At 36.9% G+C, this 25,745-nt stretch overlaps 1 protein-coding gene across 1 annotated transcript in view; it reads right to left on the bottom strand.

Moving 5' to 3' along the window:
• Positions 1-3,046: 3,046 nt before the first annotated feature.
• The window catches only part of LOC149084293 (uncharacterized), a 97,074-nt gene continuing 74,375 nt past the window's right edge, over positions 3,047-25,745 (bottom strand). The window contains exon 4 of the mRNA XM_089234659.1: positions 3,047-4,330. Coding sequence (XP_089090785.1) covers positions 4,038-4,330 — 293 coding nt within the window. The 3' untranslated portion in view covers positions 3,047-4,037. The remainder of the gene's footprint in view (positions 4,331-25,745) is intronic.

Raw genomic sequence — 25,745 nt, 5'->3', positions numbered from 1 at the left:
CCAAGGACACGCGGATTGCGATTTTAAAAAAGTATTAAAATAAAATTTTGAGCAGATTTTTTTAGTAAACATTTTTTGGGACAGTTTTTCTTAATCATAAAAATTGCTTTTTGGCATTTCCGAGCCAAATATGGGAAACAAATCATGCTAATTTTTTTTTTTGGGGGGGGGGGGGGAGGGGACTGAGCCTGTTTTTTAAAATTATTGGGTGGGGGGCTTGGGTGGGCCGGATACAAGTTTACGCATATGGGGGGTGGATGGTGGCTTTTACTGTTGGCAGTGCGGAAAATTTAAAAAAAATACGCAAATTAAAATAGTGATTTAAAATACTTTTTTTTAATTACTTGAAAAAATTTTCTTCACTTTTCCATTGTACAACATAGTTTATGCACAGAAAAGGGATGCTCGAGACATTTTTGTCTCAATTTTCATGGTGCATGCAATCAGTGCTTGATCTCATTTATCGAATCATCTTTTCTTTCATGCACAAGACACATAGTTGAGATTTGTCTTCTGTAAATATAGAATGCTGAAATGATTATTCACATGCGTTCTTTAAGTAGTAGCAAGCAGAGGGGTTTACTGGTGTTTTCAACAATAACTTCCTGGTGATAATTAAAACGTGTATCGTTTCTTTTTATTTGAAGTCATTTATGATTTTTTTCCCCCCACAAATTCTCCCTCACACTGCCAGAAGTCATGAAAAATAGAAGAACAAACGTCGAACCATTTCTCCTTCCTCTTTGAATCTCAATATACAGCATCTTATTTTACTAGGATGTTTTTTTTAATACATGTTTCTGTGTTTGGTTTGTATATATTTATGTTGAGCTTTGAATTTTAATTTGGTAATAGCGCTGGAATAAACGATTCTGTAGTCAGATGGTTTTTTTGCAGTATAAACTTCAGGTAACAAAGCTGTCATTATTGCATTTATTATTTTTTATTCTATTTTACAAGTTTTATTTTCTCAGCGACTTTTTTTGTACTTTTTAACTACATCGATGAGACTACTCATTGATGTTCTTTAACCCTTTTACATGGCATAATAGCAATAAGCTTCCTCATGATTTTCAGCAGTAAATGAGTATAAAGTAATGAAAAAGCAATGTATATAGAGCAGCTTTTTAAAAGTATGCGTCACTGTTTCTAGAAGCATCTCCAACCTTTATGTGGGGTGTCGCGGCGAGCTAGTGATATTGATTTGTGCACCTATTTATGCTTTGAAGAAGTTCTTTTATACGGGAAAATAGCTATTAATCTATCCTGAAGAGCTGCTGATGAATCATGAATTAGGCAAGGGAGCCGTGGTTGACAAAAGTTTGTGAACCATTGGTATAGGGAAAACTGTTCCACTGAGAGAGGGATTAACTTCACAAAATATTTGGGCTTACCAATGCTAAAATAAGGAGGAGAGATATCTTGTCAATGCCACTCAAAGGGTTGAGATTCGTCTGAAATCAGCGATGAAACATACTGTCTCAAGTCTATTGCTGTGACTACCGTTGTGGTATTGAGATTCTATGATGATCATTTTATTCTCATGCTTAATGAATATACAGGGAGTATGGGAAAGTCCCTTGGACCAGAAATAACTTGCAAACAAAAAGAGCTATAGCTATGCAACTCCTTACATGGAAAGGGTCCCAAAGATACGTCTTCAAAAATTTTAATTAATTAAAAAAGTACTTTCAGTGCAATATTTGAGCTATGTTCAAATGGTGATTGGTATTGCTGAGCAACACCATTCAAATGATTGGTATTGCTTTAGCAACACGAGCAGATATGTTCCGGCGTCCCTGGCCCAAATACAGATAACCATTCAAAATATATTTTGTGGATTTCACACCAGTTCTTAACCAGAACTTAATGCCAAACTTATTTGCCATGTATTGGATAAACTTGCATCATTATTTACATGGCAACAATTGCTCATCAACAGTTAACAGTTATTTTTGGTCGAGGACTATGCACTAATAATAAGTTTCCCATCAACTTATACCAGATTTCTGAAGCGAGAGCAAATTTGTTAGTAGCCAGGCGCTCAGCTCTGATACTTTGGATGTCAAATCTAAGTAAAATACAGCATGATTTCAAGGTACTGATTGTGTGACATTGTTTCTTTGAACACTGGTAGTCCCCACAATACTTGTTTCACAAATAATCTACAGATATTTAATTTAAAATCGATCATTTTTCCTATATGAGTCAAAATGACCCTGCTGGCTGTGTGTGTTCTAGGTATTTCTATGATTTTAATAATTAACATAGAAATATAAAAATTAGTCACAGCCCTGGAATATTCTAAGAAAAGTCAGAAAATATCAGCTTTGACATTTGATTGTTTGTTGAGAATATGCAGGGGAAATCAGAAAAAGGGTGAAAATGACCCCAACGGCATTTCTAGCGTTAAAAAAAATTTGAGTGTATTTTGCAGGTATACTGTCATTCATAGCATAACACGAATGAAATATCCACCAGTATGTGGATGAAAAACTTCTCTCCATCAAACTTTGTGTTATTTAATTTTTTTTCTTTTTTGAATGTGAAAACTTTTTCTGTTTTAAAATTTTTCCTGCTAAATTGATTTTGAGATAGGTTGTAGAAAGCAACATGAGGGAAAGGCATTGAAACTGTTACCTTTAAATGACGTAATGCAATTCTCACATAGTTGATAAATTTGCTTTGCTAAGTTATTCAAAACTTCTCTGGTTAACACAATGGGGGGGGGGGGATAGAGTTCAATTCAGTTAAAATCAGTTTAAAATCAATTTGGAAGAGTTCCATTCGAATGCAAGGCTTAGTACAAAATGTTCATACGATTGCTGATAATCAAAATTTCATCGTTTATTTGGTTACTTTTTTAAATATTTTGTTCAATATTTTAGCCAATTTTGAGGCAGTGATCCACGCTGATCCTTCAACAACTAAATGAATTTTGTTCTAAAACTAATAAATTAGAATTTTTGCTATAAATGCATTTTGTCATGGTACTAACAATGGCAATTCAGAAGAGAAATCAACAACAGCAATAAATTTGTTGGTGCTTGGTGATAATGTTACCTCTTAATATAATGGTAATCCCTCTACAATGATATTTTTCTTGGTCTGCAAAGTATTGTTATATTAAGGTTTCACTGTATGTATATTCTTCTTATTTCTAATTTTAAATTAAGCTATTGTTAACATTTATTATCATGCTAATTCACGCTGTTATTCACAGGACTGTTGCTGTGCTTTTTTTTCAATTAATTAAAATGTTTTACACCAGTGTTTTTCAAAGTGTGCATTGGATCTTCTAAGGGGAGTTGCCACCTTTGTCTGGGTCTCCGTGGTGAGCTTGAGATATTGATTTGTGTGCCTATACATGCTTTGAAGTGGCTCTTTTATGAGTGAAAATATCTGCAAAGCTATTCTGGGAACCCGCAGGTGAATTATGAATTTGGCAAGGGAGCCGTGGATGAAAAAAAATTCGAGAACCACTGTTTTACAATTTATTACGGAAAAAGTTTTTTAATTTAATGCCTGTACCATTAGCCTAATTTGATGTAACAAAAAAAATAAATACTGCTATATCTCGCAAACATGAGCTGACGGGCAAAAACTAACATCTTATTTGTTTTCGGCACATGAAATTCACATAAAATCAGTTTAAAAAACCCTGGCACCACATTATATGTTGAGCAGTGTAATGATAAAGTTATTTTCAGTTTTACTGTCAATCAAAACCTTTTCCAGAAAAATTGGATTACAAGGTAAAGTTTTTTCTTCATTCTGCAGATTTTACTTAATGCAATCAAACTGCCATTGAAATGGAATATTGAGACCACATTAAAATTACCATTTCACATGTGCATGCAGTCAGAAAATTTCATGATCATTTAAAATAATACAGCCATGGTTATCATTCAGACATTTGAACAATTTAGATAGCAAAAATTTCAACCAGGAGATTCTCTCTACTGTACATTTAAAACTTCACGAATACATACGATTTCTCAAAATCTTTTAAAAAGACAGTTTTACATCTGGCAAACTTAACGTGAAACTGAAAAAGAAGGGTTGTAAGCTGGTTGATCACTCACTGGATATGGAGGAGGATTTCCAGGAGGAGTAGAGTATCCTGCTTGGTACCCACTTCCTGGATAATGACCAGAGTTTTGGTACAAATGACCTGGATACTGTTGCTGGAAATGCTCTTGTATGAAAGGTTGTTGAGGATACTGCTGCTGAGCTGAATATGTTGCAGGAAAAGTGTGCACTGGATATGCTGGTTGAGGTGGATAATGCATAGTTGTTGTCGTAGTGGTCGCATTTGGCTGCCCAGCAGCTAAAAAAAATTTCAGTAAAAATATAAATTGCAGCAATTATAATATCACTAATTTGAAATTTCACACTGGATATCTCTGTTGTTAAGGGTAACTTGGTTTTGTATATATGTTGCTAAGACATTACATATATATATGCAGGGTGTTCTGGTAATGGACAAACAAACTCCGAGGGTTGTTGCTGGCATCAGAGGGACAGAAATTGCAATGGAACATGGTGTATCAAACCATGTTGAGAGAGTGAAAATCGTGAAAAATGCACGCATGCTCTGAGTCCAGAGGAGATGAAAGTTGGATATCAGTTGATCGCTGAATGAATTCATGGGTTCACTCACCATATCTGGTTTAAGTAGTGTCACAATGCGCTGGGGTAGGATCACTTGATACAGATGACGTAAATTAGATTGTTATTGCTGCAGCAGATATCAAACGCATACCTGGTATCTTCGAGCGCGTTCAGGAATAATTTTTCATCATTGTAGACTGTGCAATGATGTCAGCGGCAGCTACTTCCAACAACTCTTGTAATTAATTAATTAAATAAATATTTTTGTAGTCATTATTGTACTTGGTCATTCCAGCGTGATGTCAATGCGGTTTTTGCAATTTTCACCCTCTCATTATGGTTTGCAACAAAATGTTCCATTCCAGTTTTCCCGCTGGACGCAAACCTGTTTTCGAACAGCTTTTACCTTCTGGTCACACTGCAACGTGTTTAGTGCACTCCCGGATTCTATTTTTATCCTCAAGTTTTTGACAGCACAAGGAAATAAATCTATACCAGAATTCAAATCAAGACATTTATTCAATAACAAAAAGCTAAACATTGTTACAATATTAATTCAAGAATTTACTAATGACATTAAAAATTTAATTTAACATTAAATAAAAAAGAATGTAAATATATCACAGATTTTTTTATGTATTGCACTTATCTGAAGGCAGTCCAAAACTTCGGCAAGCGACTAGAGATGAGGCACTAAGTCCGATTTTGAAGTGGATGACCGCTGTCACGTAGACCCGTCAGAGGCAGATTCTCACTGGACCCGAGATGGATGAAGCTGACTGGGAACCGTGTTTCCCATTTCAAGGTGCACTGTCTAGAATTAGCACAGCATCGGAACCAAGAGGAGTCGGGCCACGCAAGAGATGCAAATCTGTAGGTGAGATGATCACCTGACGTCAGCCCAGCGGGTGCCGAAGGGCTAGAACTGCAGGAGATCGGGAATCAGGTCGCGAGGAGGCAGATGTTGAGAACAGCCGTTGTCGACCCGTCTATTTAACGAGTGAGGTGCAATGCGATGAGATGCGAACATTCGATAACCAGAATCTGTATATATACTAATCAGGAAACAAGTATTTTTGGTCCACTTGTACCGCGGAAATACTCAGTCACATCAAGAAAAATATTACGTCATAACTATAAACTATTACGTCGCAACAAGAAAACATCGACATAATTTACATATAGTTTCGAAATATTAGCATAACCATTAAATTACCGTTTGGCAACATGTCAGGTGAACTGGCCAGGTTCACCCAACACGACCAACGACAATCGGGAAAGTTTACCAACGGAAGTCTGTGGCCATCTGCCGGCAAACGAAATACTTAAGTTAACATAAAACTTAAAACATACCAAGGGACATCTCTCCCGGGAGGCACCAACAGATTAAGAACTAAGGAAGATAATATCGCCAAGAGATTAATTTAGGTGGGACATTAGCTGCCCGACCTGCAGTCTCATCCTCGTCAAGCGATTGGAAGACCCCCCACCCTCCAGCCGAAAGACTAAACGGACGAACTAGCCCATACCGGTATGCTAGCGAGACCTTCGGTGGTGTCCGGTGGCTAAGCGGCCCCTGGGGTCTAAAGGTAAGTACTCTCTTGATATTATAATTAAGGAAAAACATGACCCGGAGGATGTCATGTTACAACACGAGAGCATATTTCGGACGCGAATGCAAGTTTTGTGATGTCACAGTGCCAGCTCCTTATTGGTTGTCTGTCATAAGCGCCTTATGACCATTGCGAAGGGGCCAGCCCAGTTGACCCAGCCAATGTCCGAAATTCGAGCTTTCACCGGCCCTATATATCCCTATATCGATTCCTATGATTATGATTTAATTAATTTATTATTTTGTTTTGATTAATTTAATTATTTTGTTTTGATTAATTTAATTATTTTGTTTTGATTAATTTAATTATTTTGTTTTGATTAATTTAATTATTTTGTTTTGATTAATTTAATTATTTTGTTTTGATTAATTTAATTATTTTGTTTTGATTAATTTAATTATTTTGTTTTGATTAATTTAATTATTTTGTTTTGATTAATTTAATTATTTTGTTGAAATTAATAAGCAATCAGTTAATTTTAAAAAACCGATTTTTTCATACCCTGGCCCAGATTATATGCAAATGCATATGTACATATATATTAGCATATTTTGGCCTTTTCAGCATTAATGCATTTAATGCATAAAATAAAAGAATTTTTAGAATAAGTGCATATTTTTAAAGGTTTATTTAAAGTTCAACCACTTTTTTTGAATAATGCTTCAAGTATATTGCTCATAATATTTTCATAACATTTTTTTCCGGAGGTGGGATTTAGCGAATTAATAGAGATGCTTGTAATACAGTATTTTCCCAATATCAATCATTTTATTGTAACGCTATTTCTAGAGAGATATGTCAAATGTTTAATTTTTTTTAGAAATAGCGTCAAAATTATTTTTTTATTGGTATTTTGTTACTGGAGCAGCTTTTTCAAGTATTTCTCATAAGCAGATTTCTCAATAAGCAGTATTTTCTCCTTTTTGGTACATATTTCGGAATTTTTCATTTTTCAGGATATTTTAGTGCATATTTTGAGCTTTAATGCATATCTTTGCATTTTCAAGTGCATATTTCGCCACTTTTAAGTGCTATAATCAGAGCTCTACTGATGCGTAAATTTGAAGGTTTTTGATTGAACTGTAAAAAAGGCGTAAATAAACAATAGCCTTGTTTACAGTGATTTTATTACAGTGCGACCATTAATCAGCGTATTGGATTGATTATTGAAACACAAGGTAAGTTTTTATTATTATTATTTTTAAATCCTGTGGATAATACGCTGCCGCAGATTATATATATATATATACGTGGGGTTTTTTTTCTTAATTCAAATTTCGCATGCAGATTATGTGCCACCGCGGATTATACACAGGAAAACACAGTACAATAACACGGTTGATATTTTGAAAATACTGTATTGCAAATATATCTATTAATTCATTGAATCCTACCTCCGGGGAAAAAAAAAAAAAATCTGAAAATTCTCTTATTTTATGCATTTATTATGTATTAATGCTAAAAAAAGGCCAAAACATGCAAGTGAATATGCATTTGCATATAATCTGGACCCCTAGTCTGGAATCTTTTGCGGGCCCTGCTGTAGTTAGTTTATAGCGCCGCTGTGGCGGTCGAGTGCTCGAACCCGGGTTCGAGCCCCACCATCACCACAGTGGTGGTCGGCTGAAGTTGGTTTTCTGTGGTTCCCAACTTCAAGGCACAAATGCGTGCCGATCTCCCCGTTAAAAAGTCTCGCCACAGAGAGCAACAGTTCCTACAAACAGTAAAAATATTCAGTCATTACACTTCACTTCTGAGATATAGATAGAAAAAATAAAAAAACTAAAAAATCATACAAAACAGTAGATACGCACTCAGACTGTTAGGTACACATATTTACACTTCTGGCACCACTCACTAGGTAGTAAATTGCCCATGGCGATAGACCTGAGTTGTGCTCAGCTTGAAAAAAAAAAAAGTTAACTTATAGCGTGAACAAAGCAAAAAATGATGAGAACTGTTCTGGGCCCCAGGCTAGCCCCCCTTTGTGAGGGTCATGATCCGGGCTCTAGTTATAATAATCAACTCGCTATCCAAATGCTCCATTTTTGGCAAAAAGATGAAAAAATAGAGGGGATAAAAAAAAAACAGCAGCGTGATAAAATTCTCGTGTGTCCACCAAACTGACGAAAAACATGGAACCAGTTGCGTTTTTGTGCGTGCGACCTTGAGAACGCGCCTTTTCAACACCTTCTAGAGCAAGAAGCCTTCGTCCGCGATTTTTCGATGCTGTGACGTCATGACACTACGGCCTGTTTTTTCCCCGTCTATAGTTTTTCTTCCCTGATCGCGATGTCGACAGCTATAAGAACGCATGTGCGCACAGTTTTTTAGTGATAAATTTTTATTTTAAACATTTATTTTATTAATTTATGGGCAAGATAATAAATAATATTGTTGCACAAGTCCTTTAAAAAGAATAGTTGAAGAAAACAACAGCTAATCCGGCCACCAGTGAGCTTCGTGGAATTAAGTATAGGCCTATCTGTACAGCTGCATATAAAATCGCAGGTTAGTTCATTTTTTACTATTACATAAAATGCATTGATGAATATTCTGTAATATTATTATTGCAAACATAGTTAATTTCATAATCCCAATTTTCATAAACTCAGTGCTATACATAGGGATAGGGCTTTATTAAGTCAATTGATAATATTGACACTGTGCTATTTGAATCTTTTTTTTAATGTTATCCTTCAACGTAAGAAGTTTTTAAGGAATAAACAGTTGGAGGGAATTTAGAATAATTACAGAAAATATATTTCATGGGCCGCCACCTCCTCACATCCAGGAGCCAGGCTTCTATAAAATTTTTAGTTGATCCCACTCTAATATTTCTCATTGGAGCCTTTGATGGAACTTCAAATAGTTACGTGAAAGGAAATATTTTATTTCATGCCCCCTCCTGAAACTGGGTCACTTGGTAAGACCTGCTAGGGTCAAAGCAATGGAAATTCTAAATTTTTTTAATGTTATAATTTCAACTAAATACATTCACAAATTTTGAAAAAAATTCAAACGTCTAATGATGCTTTTATTTCATGTCAATAGGTGTGTATGACTTGGACAGTATCGTGGGATCAGACCAGAATCATGTGAATTTGCTGATCGTCCAAGAAGAGTGAGGACTGGATAGAACCACCAGACCAGAATCAAATTTTTTCCCTATGCCCAGCTCCATAAGGGCTGACTGTGGGACTACAGACGGGCCCAGATAGGCCTATGAAGAAGGGGAGATATGTGTTTGTGTTTTGTGCAAGTGTATTGATGTGCATGAAAGAGAAAAGTTGACAATTTCGGGATAAATGATCTTGGAAGGTCATTGCTAATAAAAATTTCAGTCTTGGAAAAAAAAATGACACCACAACATTTCAGCCTTTTCCTAATGAGAGAAACAGTTCAAGAAAAATAATGGTACAGTGGTCATTTACATGCGAATACAAAGCAAGCTCTGTATAACTCATTTTCTAGGTAACAATATCATTTTTTTGCAAAAACCTTAATTTGCAGTAAAACCAAGCAGGCACCACCATCACCAGCCAAATCACAAAGTTGGTAAAGATGTTATACAATAGTCACTCAAATATCAGTCAAACCAACCCTATTTGCCAGGGTGATTTTTTTTTTGTTGAAATTTTTGATATAAATGATTAATGCACACATCTATATTGGGATTACAATGTGATGTAGAACTAAAATAATTTCAATGGTAAGTGTAAAATATGTGTCTCAAGTTTTATATCAAGAAATATTCAAGTAATGATGTACAGTTTTTAAAATTTCATGAATTTTGTCTTAAAATTAAATGAGTGTTGAAATATTTATAGAATAACTAATAAGACACAGTGTTTCATTATAAATGTGTGAATTTATGTAATGAAGCCCCTCTGAAACACTATTCCAACCATATTACCTATTATAATGCCAAAATTCTTTGGGATGGGTGGTGGCATTATATCTGGGCTAGACTATTAGGTTAAAAAAAATGTCAATTTATTTTTCCATATAAATTAACAAATTTCTCGACAGGTACACCAACTGGTACAGAAGGTGCATTTTCGAACTAGACTTGCAATGCGTTATGATAAACAACTTTGGGTTCTTTAGAAATTACAAAATACTGTGTTGATGAATTGGGTTTTCCATGTTTTAACTGGAAAATATATACAAATACTTATTCAAAAGCCAGGTTTGGGAAATATAGACAGGTACTAACAATATTTCTTAGAGGTAAGTTTTAGTATGTGGGAAGGGGTAATTTTCTGTGGAGTTTTTTCTAATGTATTTCTAAAGAACCTTCGAATAAAAATGCACTTTTAAAGGAAAATTATGGTGAATAAATTTTATGCAAAAAGGAAAGTGGTGACATTTTCAAAACAGCACTATTTTTGATTTTTACTACTTGAATCTAGAGATACGAGGTGAGAATATTATCCTGGATGTAAAAATTGGAGAACAATCAAGAATATTCATTTTTCTTTTAAGTAATTTAAATTTTTTTACTAATTTTGTTTATATTGTGAAATATAAATCAGTTTTCTTTGCCCGAAACATTTACAACAAAACAATTTTTGGTATAATCACCCCCAATCACAACTTTTAGTTCTAGAATATTCTCAGACCATGATGAGAGGTTTCAAAAGTTTGGTTATATAAAGATTTTAGAAACCTTAAAAAATTATTTTAGAATCAGATGTATTTTCAAAAATAAGTTCACAACAAAAGAAATTAAATCAAAGTTGATTAATAAAGGAAGCTATTCTTATACAACCACTTTCATTCTAAGAAGATACAGAACTGTTGTTTTCTTCAATGCACATACACTTAAATTCTGTATCACTCAGTTCTTTTAAAAGTTGTGCAATTCAGCTCTGTTGGTTTAATTTTCTTGCTTTCAATTTTTCATTTGTGGTCTACAAACTTCAACATTCCCATCTTGACGGGAAGAGAGACGGGGACAGAAAATATTCTCTCAAAGGACTACTATTTGAGAATATTCTTATCAAAAATTATTCTCAAGTTATTTATCTAGATTATTATAATATATGTTATTACATATATTCTTGATACTCTCTGGAAAGATTTTGGTAACTGAAGAATATTCTCGCACAAGTATTATTATTAATAACTTCAGAATAATTATTTTCTACCAGTAATTTATGAAAGTAGTCCTTCCAGAAAATGTTCTCAAGGATATATGTAACTATATTATAAATAACAGGAGAATATTCTCATCAAGAACTTATAAGTCTCAAGTTATTTATTATATTTATTTCATGAAAAGTTCCTTTTACAAATTTATTTTTTTTATAAATGACTTAAAATATATATTGTATGTGATAAAAATAAAGGATATTATATAGTTGAATTGGTCTCAATTTTCTTTTGGTATTCAATGGATATTTTTTGGTTAAAATCAACAGAAATGAAGTTCTGAAAAATTAATGCTCTTGGGGAAGTTTTGAGGTCAAAAGGTAATTTTTTGAAATATTGTTAAGTTTTTATCAAAACTTTGGCCCTAATTGATACTTGGAAATAATGAATTATAAGTATAAACTTGCCTATTCGAGTGCAAGTCTTTAATAATTTGGCCTTTTTTTAATATAACATTGAGAAAAAATATAGCAACGTGGGTCAATTCTGTTTAAAACACATCAGCGTTAGTGTGGTGCTGGAAAACGATCTTACAGGACAGATGGGTTTCGTAGGACGGAACTCGATGATGTCACGAATCTCGGGGTCAGGCCTTCTGCTTTAGAAAGTATTGGACTTTTGCGCGGGGAACACGTGTTGTGTGACCGGTCCCGTACAATTTTTCTGCAGTTTTTTCCCTCTCCCGCTTCACGCCTGTGTGTTCGTAGCTTTAGCGATTTGAGAGCTATATATAATCATGTCCAGGGGCAGCTTAAGCGAGGGTTGCTCTGATTTTGCCCAACCCGAGAAAACCCAGGTGAAAGAACCAAACAAAAACTACACCTTATAACTGCATTTACTCGAAAACAGTATACTTTCTAATGATTTTATTGCATTGTAATATTCTATCTCAGAAGAGATCCATAAATAAATCAATGTATTCAGTGCTATTTAAATTATATTTCTTCCCATTATTTTTTCAATTTCTTCATGTTCAATGGAAATTTCTATGTATTTTTGGTAATTATGGATGAATGAAGATTCATAAAATGCGGGTCTAGGTCAACTTGTCACGAGACAATTCGTCATAGGCTCACTTCGTCGCGGTACAAATTTGTCGCACACTCGTTTCGTCCTGGTACAAATTTTTCGCAGACTCATTTCGTCACTGTATTGTCAATTTGTCACGGCAAATTTGAATTTCTTTAAAATTCATATGTTTGTTGTGATCTTATAAATAGGGTAGTTGCTTTAGGCATAAAAAATTGAACTAATTTTTTTTCTCATTTATTGGAAATGTTCCCCCTTCCCATCTGTTTTAATTTTTAAAAAATGAAGGAAAGTATTCATTGAAGTCATCGAGGGACATTGGAATGTACACCAAGATAATAAATTGGAATTCAATAAATTTTTTATATTTAATTTTCACCATATATGCCACATTTCTATTGGGATTTCCATTTCTCGCAGTGAGGGGCGTTGGGGAGCTCACCCAAATAACAAATTGGGATCAAATAAATTTTGAAAATTTAGTTTCCGTCGCCGCGCTTCAATCTTTCCGTAGCGATTTCCATTTCTTGCAGCGAGGGGCGTTGGAGGTGCACATCGAGATAATAAATTGCGATCAATGTGGTCCCCCAGCACGATTTTTCGTAATTCACTATTAAATGTATCCATGCAGAGAATATATCTTTTATAGAATATGACCATAGGCACCAGAAACTGGGGGCTGATGCCATTTCAGCTTCCCCCCCCCCAACTACAATAACTCATGAATATACAATGCAATGCACCATTTTGCCTCCTGAGTACTGGTTCGAGTCCCTTATAAACCAAATGAATGGCGGTTTTCAGCCCCCCCCCCCCAATGTTTCCTACATGTCGGCACCTTTGGAGGCTGACCAAGGATGCCGGAAGTTTTGAAACTTGTGGGTTCTTGTCTTGATCTTGAAGTAGCAAATTTTGATTTCTGAACAAATTTTTTTTTTTCAAAATTGCCATTGTAATAGAATTTAAAATATGCCTTTATGTGAAGAAATGCCATTCATAATTTCCCCCCCCCCAAAATTCTAACTTCTTGAGGTTCCTCATCGCCCCTAAAGTTTTAATCATGTGTGGAATTCTATAGCATGACACCGCGAAGGAGGCTTTCCTATTTCCCTGAACATGTGATTCGTTCAGTGACCTCAATGTTTTTTCCCCTCGTTTTCAATATTCATTTGCAATCTTGCCCCTTAACTGAGCGGGTGTTTAGCAGTCAAAATGATGACCAGAAGCTTTTATTGTTGTGACATTTTAGGAAATCCTGAAGAGTGGGATTCTCGGGTCTCACCCGCCTATGGCGATGTTAAGCTTTGTTATTTGCTGACTCAACGCAATATGAAGGCACAACAATCAAAAAAAGATCCAGCTATTGCAGACATTCTTGAAATTATCGTGCCAAAGATCGTGCCAAAATATTTGGAAAACTGCTTCAATTCCTACGGTTTCTTACCAACGAATATGGAACATTTTCAAAGACTTTTACTGTAAATACAAGAATCATGAGAAAAATATGAAAGCAAGGAAAAATTTCTCAAACTTTCAAGTTGAACTTGAAATCATTTCAGTGCGAAGCACGGAAATTCATCGACATTGCAGCAAGCAAATGTGATTTTGAAGACTAAGTGTGGCAAGTTGAGAAAGGTCCCAAATTTAGAGCGAGATTTCTTGCAAGATCAAAGTACACGCAAGATGACCATTGGTCGAGCAGATATCCTAACAACGAAGAAATTGAAAAACAATGAACAAAGGAAAATGAAAATGATATCCCATTTGAAGTCATCTCAAGAAGAAACGGCGGAAACTAGTTCATCAACCACTGAAAACTCATGTATATCCAACGATTCTGAGGAAAGTGATCTATATGAACCAAAACACAGTTTACCGTTGAAGTTGGCATTTCCATCTACTTCCAGTACCTGAAGCTGGCCCATCAATCGGTGCCGAACCAAGTTCTTTATTTGCTTCTGAAGTTCTACCATCATCCTCACAGATGAGAACTAAATTACCAAATGTTCCTCTTGCTTGTGATGGAACTGGTGTGTCTGATCGATCAGCTGCAATTATTGTGAATGCTGTGCTGGAAGATGTTGGGCTATTGACGAAAGAGAAGCCAAAATTTGACGATAGACCAGATGAAAATAAGGCGTGAAGAAAGAAATCTTTCAAAAGAGTTCTTTTGCAACATAAAATTCCTAGAACAAAATGTGCGAGGAATATATTTTGATGGTTGAAAAGAAAAAACCTTAGCTAATGCCAAAGAAGGTGATTCTTTCCATAGAAGAACCATATTTGAAGAACACATAACTTTATATTGCAGGAACTTGGGTCAATTCATCTCGGTCACACAACTCCAAGAAGCAGTAGAGCAAGGGATATAAAATCATCAATCCTAGACTTTTTGAAGCAAGATTTTAATACGAAAGAATTGATGGCGATCGGATGTGACGGGACTGTTACTAATATTGGTCATAAAAATGGTGTTATCAGATTAATAGAGAAAGAAATAGGCCATCCATTTTGCAATGGCTTATTTGACTTTTTCACTTCAATGAGTTACCTCTAAGGCATCTTGTGAAGTATCTAGATCAGTGATTCCCAACGTGGGTGTTAATGCCCCCTGGGGGCCTATGGAATGTTCCGGGAGGGGGGGGCGGTAGAAGCTACAGGTATAACATGGGATCCTATGGATTAGATTGTGTTGGGGGCGATGGGAGAAAAAAACTACGCCCACCCAGAGAATTTATTGCTCTCCTTATTCTCAGATGAGAATATCATTTACAAAAAACTGTGAATCAAGAAAATTAGAAATGAAGGATTATCAGAAGCAGAAATCCGTACATTCCATGTTCTATTCAAGCCAGAATAAAATCAAGGAGTACTCTTCCATCGTTTGAAAAAAAAGTGGACTATTTTGCAAAAAAGTGAAATGTAATAACAGTGTGATAACAGAGGAAGCAATAGAGGCATTCTCCTGACACCTATATCGTCAAACTATGGGTTTTTTTTGTTTTTTAATTTGGAACACGATTATAGTTTTGTTCCCCCCCCCCCCAAAAAAAAAGGGTTTATTTTCATCTCCCTCCATCAATCAGTATATTCGGAGTGCTTGAAAAATTCTCCTTTCAAATGCCATGACAGCTGCATATTTGCTTGTCAGTTATTACTTATATATGGAACTCTTAACTTGTGAGTATTTCTCTGGGCTTTTATAAATATTCATTTTTGCCTCATGTGTACTGAATAACATTTAAATTAAGTGTTTTTCTTTAAGTGTGAGAATGCTTTTTAAAAATCATCAACTTTGTTTATGTTTGAAAAGATTTTTATTATGTGTACTTAGAAAAGTCTCTTTGCTCGACCTTTAGGGTCTCTGAGGAACCTCAAGATATTAAAATATTTTCCTAGATTTTGGTATAACTTCTTAAAACCTTGAAAGGCATCTTTTGGATACTAAGGCAACATCAATTTCCAAAAAAAGTGAAAAAACATCCTTTTTCGTTCCACCCTATTTCTGAATCATTTCTCTGGGTGCTCATACCCATTCCATAAAGTACCCTGGGCACCCACAGCATCCCTGTCTCTGACACCACTACTACTACTACTAAACCACGCATGCACCCCGTCCATATTCCTCTGCGGAACCTCTAACGAATTGGTACATGCGGGAATGTGTGTGTACGTGTAGTGAAACCTGACGTGAAGTTTGTTTCTGTGTAATGCTTGTCATGTGTCGTGCTGCCATCTGCCACCAGTTCCTCCAACTGTGAGTGAAGTGTAATGATTGAATAATTTATCGTTGTAGGCGTGCTGCTCTCGGTGGCGAGACTTTTTAATGGGGAGATCGGCTCGCATTTGCGCCTCGAAGTTGGGAACCACAGGAAACCAACTTCAGCCGACCACCACTGCGGTGATGGTGGGATTCGAACCCGGATCCCCTTGATGAGAGTCCGTCATTATGACCACTCGACCACCACAGCGGCCTCTGACACCACTGCAAATATCAATCAATTTTTGATTTTTTTTTCAACTCTAAAGTAACAACTCTTGAGTAAAAAGAATAAAATCAGACTTTTAACTAGCCCATTGTATGTAACTTCGTGTACATGACACTCATATGGCTCCAGTCAACGATTAGTAAAAATTTCTTCTTACAATACAAGTGAATTAACATTAACAGACAATAAAGGATTATATTTAGAGGCATATTTCCTGGGTGGGGAGGGGGTATGCGGGTTTTATCCGAAGATGACAAGTTCAAGTGAAAGGGCGTAACCAAAATTGAGTAATTGGTGATCAAGAACATGAATTAGAAAGGGAGAAGGGAAGCAAGGTTTGAATAGCCCACAGGTGGCAAAGCTATAAATCCGTTTCTGATTTCAGCCTACATTTATCAGGATAGTTTTAATTTAAAAAAAAATTTGTATCGTACATATAAACACTCAGCAATATCTAAACCATTATTTTCAGTGCCTTTAAGTAACATTTTATTAAACATTTTATTTAAACATTTATTATACACAATGCGAATATCGCAATAAAACGCCTGATGATTAATAGAATAATAAGTGATGCTATTTTAAACAACCATAATTTTTTATTTTTTTTAACGATACATAAGAGAAGTTAATTTAAAAAGTACTACATTATTTTTAGTCATACGCGCATAATCTGTATCTCCATTTTATGACACAACAAAAAAACTCAATTAAAGAAAATTAATTCTAGGCTAATTCATTCAATTGCATTAAAATTTTTTCTAATTTCGGAACATGAATTAAGGGGGAAAAAACTTTTAAACACACATGCAAACCAACATATCATTTCCACTTCGGTTTTGCAATATTCCACGTTTTTGCCAACAGGTTCTTATGGAGATACTGTAATGGTAAATGTAGGTGGCTCTCGAAGAGGGGGGGGGGGAGAAACTCTCGAGCCCATGGGGTAGATAGAAATTTACCGTTAAAGATAGGCTCACTGTAATTTGGGGAATATCATACAAACCGAAATTTTTTCCACATGATATTGAGATTTTATCACAGCAAAAATCAATTATTTAACATTTCAAATTTTTATAACTGAATTTTCAAATATAATTAAATTTTTATATGCAGTTAAATTTTTAAATGTAATTGATATTGTAATTTTAATTTTGATGACTTTTCCACATTGACAAAAAATAATTATTTTCAGTTAACTGCATGTACACTTTTGTTCATGTTTTTATTTCACGTGTAAGACAAAAACCTACATACAAGCTCGCGTGGAACATGTACAGTGAAGAATCAACGGTTCGACAAATTGACACGCCAGCAAACTTGTACAACTACGAATTTGTATCGCTACGAATTGGAGCTGCGACAAATTTGTACCGTAACGAATTGACACCGCAACAAATTTGTATCACAACGAATTGGAGCTGTGACAAATTTGTATTGCAACGAATTGGCACTGCGACAAATTGACCGGCTATGATAAAATGGCTGAACAGCCAAAAGCAAGGACATACGGATGGTTTTGGACAATTATGTCCAATTATTTCTCTGCATATCGACAGTTTTAACTGCCTCATCTAATAATGATACAGCTAATTTCTTCCTATTAGGAGGGATATAACCCGGATGCAAAGCATTAACCATTTCTCTAAATACATCACTATCGGCTATGTTGAAAGGTATATTGTTAGCATAAAAATATTCAGATACTTTTCAAGAACTAATCGCAGGCAGTCACTTGTTTTAACAATATATTGTCCTGTTGACCTTTGGTTTTTGATATGTTCCAGCATCCACAATAATATTTGAACTTCCGCATGTAGAAACATCATCTTCAAGAGGCTGCTTTCTTTTCAATGAAGTAGATGTCTCTTCACTGCATGAAGGTTCATTATTAGAGCCCGGATTAAATGCAAATGCATATGCAATCGTATATTTCAGCATTTTTGTCGTTAAAGAGTATATATGCATAAAACAGCATAATTTTCAAAATAAGTGCATATTTTCATATACTTATTCAATTTCAGCTGATTTCTTTGAATTTTTCCAAGTTCGTTGTCTTTTTTCCCAAATTTATATTTTTTTCCAACTTACACTGAACACTAAAGAGTATATGTCGTACCGCAACAAAGAGAGGATAAGAAAAGAAGCAGAAAGAAGATTATAATTTTTTAGCTATTTATATTCTTTAGCTTTTGGGGGTGTCCAAAGAGCAATCCATCATTTGTCAAAGGTTCAAAGTCAATAGTGACCATACGTTCCGAAACGGTTGTTTTGACAGAGGGTGATTTAAGTAAATTTCACAGATGAATATAAAAATGAATTATTTTTTTATTTTTTTCACTTGTCAAGGGAACGCAGACTGGACCAATGTCTCATATATACCAATCCCAAAAGCAGAATGTTTTGCGATGTTCTGCAACAAGCCCTCAACTGACTGAAAATGTTCTGCGGTAAAAATTCGCATTTCCATAATAGCATTTTTCTACACTATTCTTAAAATTCTTCCAGATTGTTCTGCAACAGCACTGGTTGTTTTGCGACGTACGTCGCACATTTCCGCACATTCTGCTTTGGGGATACCAATACCTACACGAAGAGATACATATCTATAGTACCCTAGAAAGATACGCCCAGGCTCTGTACCTGGAAGCACTTTGCCCCCTCTTTTTCCTGGGGAACTCGAGCATCTCTAGCAAACCTGGAAAAAAAAGCTGACGATTAGAAAATATATGTTAGGCAGCAGAAGGCAATAGAACAATAGGATAATTGTTCAAACTTTCATGAAGAGACATATTTCAGCTCACCATAAAACACGCAGATTTCTTTCTTGTTTTTGTATCTCTTGATGTTTCTCGGAAAAGGAAAAGAATATTTGCTATTCTAAAAATATTTTAACAGTACAAATGAAAAAAAAATCTGGCAACATTTTTCTGGTGGCAGACTATATCACCACTCCCATTATTTCTTAATTAAGAACCACGGTTCTTCATTCACTTATTTTTAACAGGATTTTAAAAATATGTGAGGTGAGCATATTCATTCACTTCAATTTTTCTTTAGTCTACTGGCATAAGCAAGTCGTTTTCCTTTTCTCCAGATATTTTCTCCGTTTTTTTCTCGTTAGTGACCGCACTTGGAAATGCTTAAAACGAAAGGATGCAGAAGCGATTTGTTAAGAAAATGGATTTCCGGAAACCCTAAAGATTTGATGATAGATGGGCAAATAATATATTGCAGGCTATGTGAAAAAAATATTGCTGGCGAAAAGAAATTCCAAGTTGACCAGCACGTGAAAACGAGTGGACATACTGCTAGGAAAGGAAAGAGTGAAGAACATTCTATGCAGGCACTGTTGACCACCATTTCAACTTTGCAGAGTGAAGGGAAAAACAAATTTTCAATAGATTTATGCAATGCTCTGGTAGAAAGCAACATTCCTTTCTACAAACTAAACAATATAAATTTTAGAAATTTTCTAAAAAAGGACTGTAAAATCAGAATGTCCCGGGCAAATCAAACATTCGGAAAAATTATTTGGAGATTGTGTATGATAAAGTGCTTCAGAAAATTCGTACTGATTTGAAAAACAACCATATTTGGATAAGTGTAGATGAAACCACTGATGCTTGTGGTCGCTATGTGGCACATTTGATATGTGGAAAAATGGTTTCAAAAATGGATCTCTCTTTCGACCACATTTGCTCGCATGCAAGGCTCTTGAAAAAGTAGATCATTCTGGAATCGCCAGATTTATAAATGATTCTTTGCGCATTTTATGGCCGAAAAGTGATCCCTTCTGTGAAAACGTCCTTGCTTTTATAAGTAATGCTGCCCCGTACATGGTGAAAGCTAGAAAAGCACTCAAAGTGTTTTACCCTAATCTTGTACACGTAACGTGCTTAGCTCAGAGCTGAAGTTATAGAGCTGAATGTGTCAATGAACAATGTCATTTCATCCGTGAAAAAAATATTTGTGAAAGCCCCATTGCGATCAAAAGTATACAAAGAAGCATGTCCAAGCATCCCCCTGCCATCCGAACTTGTTTTGACTAGATGGGAGAACGTGGGTGGAAGCCGCATTATTTTATTCTGAAAATTTTGATGTGAAAAGTGGTTGACTCTTTCGATCATGATTCGTCTGCCATAATTGCCGGGCTATTATCGATGTTAGTTATTGTTCGAGCTGCGTTGTCTGCTTTATCATTGCCCAGTATTCCAACATGACCTGGTACCGTGATGAATGAGGTGATTCAATTCATGAAAAATGGCATGAATAAATGGATGGGTATGAAAAGTGAAGGAGCACAGTTCTTGTAATGCGCTGAGAGAGTCGCTATAGATGATGCATCGTCGGTGGCGTTTGCCTCGTACATGACGTAGAGCCTGAAGGATTGCGTACAGTTCTGCCGAATAAATAAAGAATGTGTCGTGAAGTTTGAAAGATGTCTCCTCACAGCAGATGTAGGCACAACCGACATGCCCAGGGCTCTTAGAGCCGTCGGTATATATGGGGAAGTACCTGTTGTACCTACCCCTGTGCCTAAAGAATATCTGTCGATATATGACATCTGCTGTGGTGGCTCTAGAGTATGATGATAATGAAAGAGAGACATCTGGCAGAGACTGCTCCCATGGTGCCAGTTGCCAAGCAACTGGGGCCACATGACTGATGTCTAATTGTAGTTGTTCCACAAGTGCCCTCACACGAAGACCGTAAGATGGAACACATGAAGGGCGAGCAGCAAATAGTCTATGAAATGAGGGATTAAAAATGACACAATCAAGTGGATGACCTGGCAAAGACTTCATTTTGATATGATATTTCAAGGAAAGTTGCTGGCGTCTTGATGTCAGTGATGGCTCGTTGCATTCGACATAGAGGCTTTCCATGGGAGAAGTTCGGAAAGCTCCAGAGCAAATGCAGAGAGCGAGATGATGAATTGGATCGAGCACACTCAGATAGCTCCGAGGTGCTGACCCGTATACAATGGAACCGTAGTCGAGCTTTGATCGTATTAGAGCTTTATATATCGTAGATCGATATATCTTTATATATCTTTAAATATATCTTTATATTTAGAGATTGTATTAGAGACTTACGGTCAGCTCCCCACGATGTAGAAGAGATGACTTTCAAGAGGTTCATCGTCTTCATGCAACGAGCTCTCAACTGTGAAATATGAGGTTTAAATGTAAGTTTCTTGTCAAATGTAATGCCCAGGAATTTTGTATTCTGTACAATAGGTATTTGACGATTATTTAAAAATAATTGTGGGTCATCATGAAGATCATTACGCCGGCAAAAATGCACAGCGACGGTTTTGTCAGCGGAGAAAGAGAAGCCGTTATCATGAGCCCACTTGCTGATCTTGCTGAGCACGGTTTGTAATTGTCTCTCGGCTGACCTCATATTCACTGATTGATACGATATCAACAGATCATCCACGTAGAGTGCGCCAGTGACAGACAACGGGAGTTGTCTTCGCTGCAAGGCCGTCGTCAGTTCATGAAGGGTGAACAATGAATTGTACCCCTCCGGTGTGAAAGGCCGGAAGTTGTACGATGTACATTCGGCCGATGATTTAATGGGATGAAACGATGGGGGATAATTTGCATCACTGGAGACAGTGGCGAAATGGGCGGCGATGGTATCCGCAATATCCCTCCCATCGCTGATGATAGTGCCAAGTTTAAAATAGTGATCGGATGAGACTGATAATGACCATTGATTTTTCGGATCCGGTCCCAAATGACTTTAGATGAAGTAGATGAATTGATTCCTGTGGTAAACTTGTGCCAGGGCTCGTGTTGAGCCTGGCGCCTGGTTCTTCTCGATATCGCCTTTGCTTTTAAAAATGCCAACTTGTTGTCATGGGTAGGATACCGCCGGAACCTACTCCATGCTTTCTTTTGTGCTTTAATCGTAAGATTACATTCGTGGTTCCACCAAGGTTTAGGAAATTTATGAAGTTTCGAGGAGACTTTGGGTATTGTTTCATTGGCTGCTGAGATCGTACAACTGGTCACAAGGTCGATACAATGGTCGACTTCGGATTGCGAAACCATATCCTCCGTGATTTCTGCCTTGACCATGAAGTCAGCCCATCGGGCGGCCACAAGCTTCCACCGAGGTGGTCCCTCAGTTATGCTATGGCGTCGGTCAAGGCACTTAACCACTAGAGGAAAATGATTGCTCCCGTGGAGGTACGGATCGACCGACCAGGACCAGTTTGGCAAGAGTGAGGGTGAACATAAGGATAGATCTATTGCAGTGAAACTATTGTCTGGGGCATGGAAATGAGTGAAACTGCCATCATTCATGATGGCAAGGTCCATGTCGTCTAACAGCCGTTCTACCATTTCCCCACGAGGGGTGTTGCTGTTAGAACCCCATATCATGTTATGTGCATTGAAGTCTCCAAGAAGAAAAATGGTGGTAATTGATCAATCAGATCTTCTAGATCTCTCTGTAAGATGGTGTCATTTGGTGGCAAATAAATGGAACATATGGTAATTCTTAGGCCTGTAGAGATTTCCACTGCGATGGCTTGCAGGTTCGTGCGCAGCGTTAAAACGTGCGACGACACGAGATGTGGAACCAGCAGAGCAATACCGCGGCAAGCCCTACTCCCGTCATCGTAGTCAATATGAAAGAGGGAATGTCGCCTGATGTTCCATGTCTCCGAGGGCTTTGTAAAAGTTTCCTGAAGTGCCACGCAAACAGGATGATAGCGATTGATCAAATCCTTGAGATCTAAGACCACGAATGTTCCATTGAATTATGTTGGCCATAAATTAAGTAGAAGTAGACGGTTCAACATCTTTGAATTTATTCCGGTCTAGTTTCCGGCGAGTACCACCAGTTTGTGACGGATTATCAAGATCCATGTCACCAATTGACTTGTCATCAATTAGTGATACATTCTGGATGGTGGGACATTTAATTGCTCTCTGTATCGCTTTTCTTGAATATCCGGTCTTTAACTGTTTCTTTTTAGATTTATTTCCAGAATTGATCTTGGGTTTAGTACCAGATTTATTGAATATGTTAGCCATTGCTTTTTCCGCTTCCCTCCGGAATCCAGCGGAGCAACAGCAGCCACAACTATTGCATGGTTGATTGGATGAAGTTTGAGTAGATGTGTTAGCTATTGGTTCGGTCTGAGTTGTAATAGAAACTTCGGTGATATTGTTAGTAGTCGGTGATGGTGTAGTCATATTGGCGTATGATTTACCAACTATTGGGGCTTGGTTAGATGTTACGCGACGACGTGCTTCAATATATGAGATGTTATTAAGGACCTTGATCTTCTGGATCTCTTTTTCTTCATTCCATATCGGACACTTTCTGTCAAATGCGGAGTGATTGCCACCAAAATTGACGCACTTGAATGATGTTGAGGCGCAGTTGTCCAAAATGTGGTCCTTCTCACCGCATTTTGCGCAGGTGGGTTGACTTCGGCACGCGTTCTTGAGTGACCGAATTTCTGACAGTTGAAGAATCTTACAGGGTTAGGTATATATGGGCAGATTTTGAGGCTGTAATAACCGATCTTAATATCTTTCGGCAATGTTGGCGATGGGAATGTAAGGATTATGTTGCGTGATGGAGCCGGGTTGCCATCTTTGCGGCTCATGATATGTTTGGCAGATGTTACGCCTTGAGACGCCAGCTCTTCTGTTAGTAGTTCTTCATCCATGTTAATCAAGTTAGTGTCTGAAATGACACCACGTGAATAATTCAACGTGGGATGTATTTTGACTGTTATGGGAATGTTTGCAAGAGATGTGAGCCTTTGAATGAGTTCGGATTGTTTGGTTGTGTTAGTTTCAATTAGAAGGTCTCCTGAACGAAGAGCCTTCACTGATTTTAATGTGCCTATTGCGCCATTGAGAGCTTTGTCTATTAAGAATGGTGATACTTTGGCCAGCGGTTTATCAGGGTCAGTACAATGCAGGAAGAAAAATGAAACAGTAGGAGCAGGATCAGTGACAATAGTTTCACTCATAGCAGTTCTTTGACGTTTTGGTGCATTTTGATTTTTCCCCATTTTGGAGATAATGTGTTCGGCCCCTACCGACAATGCCCACCATGGAGCCCTACAAGGGGACGCGCACACGTAACCGATGAAGGTTAGTAGCAACGCTAGGTTAGGTAGGAGCTATACTCCACCGAAGCAGGCGAGCAGACGAGTTCAAGATCCAAGATCGCCGTGAAGCAGCACCAACAAACCTCAATGAGGCCCGGCCCCTCTACCTGCCCAGTAATGTAACCCCTTCAGCCACCGAGGCGACCAGACGATTGACCCAGACAGGGCTAATCCAGGCCTCCCGTTTCGGCTGAATCCGAGGCCAAAGCTATCGCATCAGGCTAATCAGGATCCCCATCTCCAGCCTTACGGGTCTCCACGCACGGCAAACACGCAGGTAGACAGCATCCCAGATAGAGCATACGCTAGAAGCAATGCCCCGTCTTGGAGGACCCTTCCCCGAATGAGCGAGGCCCACAATGAGGGGTTGCACACAAAAGACAAGGACATAAACAAGACAAAACGAGACGCAAGACAAGTACTGTAAGATGTGTAGAAAAAAACATGTAATCTGGGCTATTGAAAGTGAAGGATATGAGCACAAATAAGCGATGACAATGACGCGAGATAGATTTAGCATTACTCAGGGTGCACCACGAGGAGGCCTATCACATTACACTCCGGACACTTTTGAATACATTTTCTGGTGTTTGAAAAAATTGGAGAAAAAAAATTCAGGCACCATCCTAATTTCTCAGAATTTTCATTATCCAAATTCATTTGTTTCACCACAAATAATTTTCTTGCATGCAACTCACAGTTCGGATCAGGGTTGGCAAAAACCCGGGTTTTTTCAGAAAAAACCCAACCCACTGGACCTTTCCAGGTTTTTTCAGGGTTTTTGGGGTTTTTCAGGACTTTTGATATTGAAGCATAAGGAAAGAAAGTTATATATGCTGTAAATAAATATAATAGATGGTAATTTATGGCAGTCATTATGTATATAAGTATATTAATAATAATCAGAACAGAACATTAAATCAGTATTGATAAAAATTTTAGCTGGTTTCATGTGTGCTTAAAGCATAACCAGAGTTCAAACACCTAGTGGAGAAACACTGTTCCCAAATAATAAGAAGGAGTAAAGAATTTATTAGAACTATGGTTTAAAAAAAAAAACCCTAACAAATTATTTGTAAGCAACTAAATTCTGAAACAGATCACTCCGACTGGACTAGATAATGGATGTTTTCCCTTCGGGATACAGCATTTCACCAGCTGCTTAACTAGACAAGTGTTTTTGTTACTTTATGT

This window comes from Pholcus phalangioides, unplaced genomic scaffold, assembly GCF_987345545.1.
Source record: "Pholcus phalangioides strain wild (caught in Gottingen) unplaced genomic scaffold, Ppha-v1.0 ptg000008l_1, whole genome shotgun sequence".
In the NCBI taxonomy this organism is placed as follows: Eukaryota; Metazoa; Arthropoda; class Arachnida; order Araneae; family Pholcidae; genus Pholcus; species Pholcus phalangioides.
Note: the sequence above shows the minus strand (reverse complement) of the source record. Positions and strands in the feature narration are given on the sequence as shown.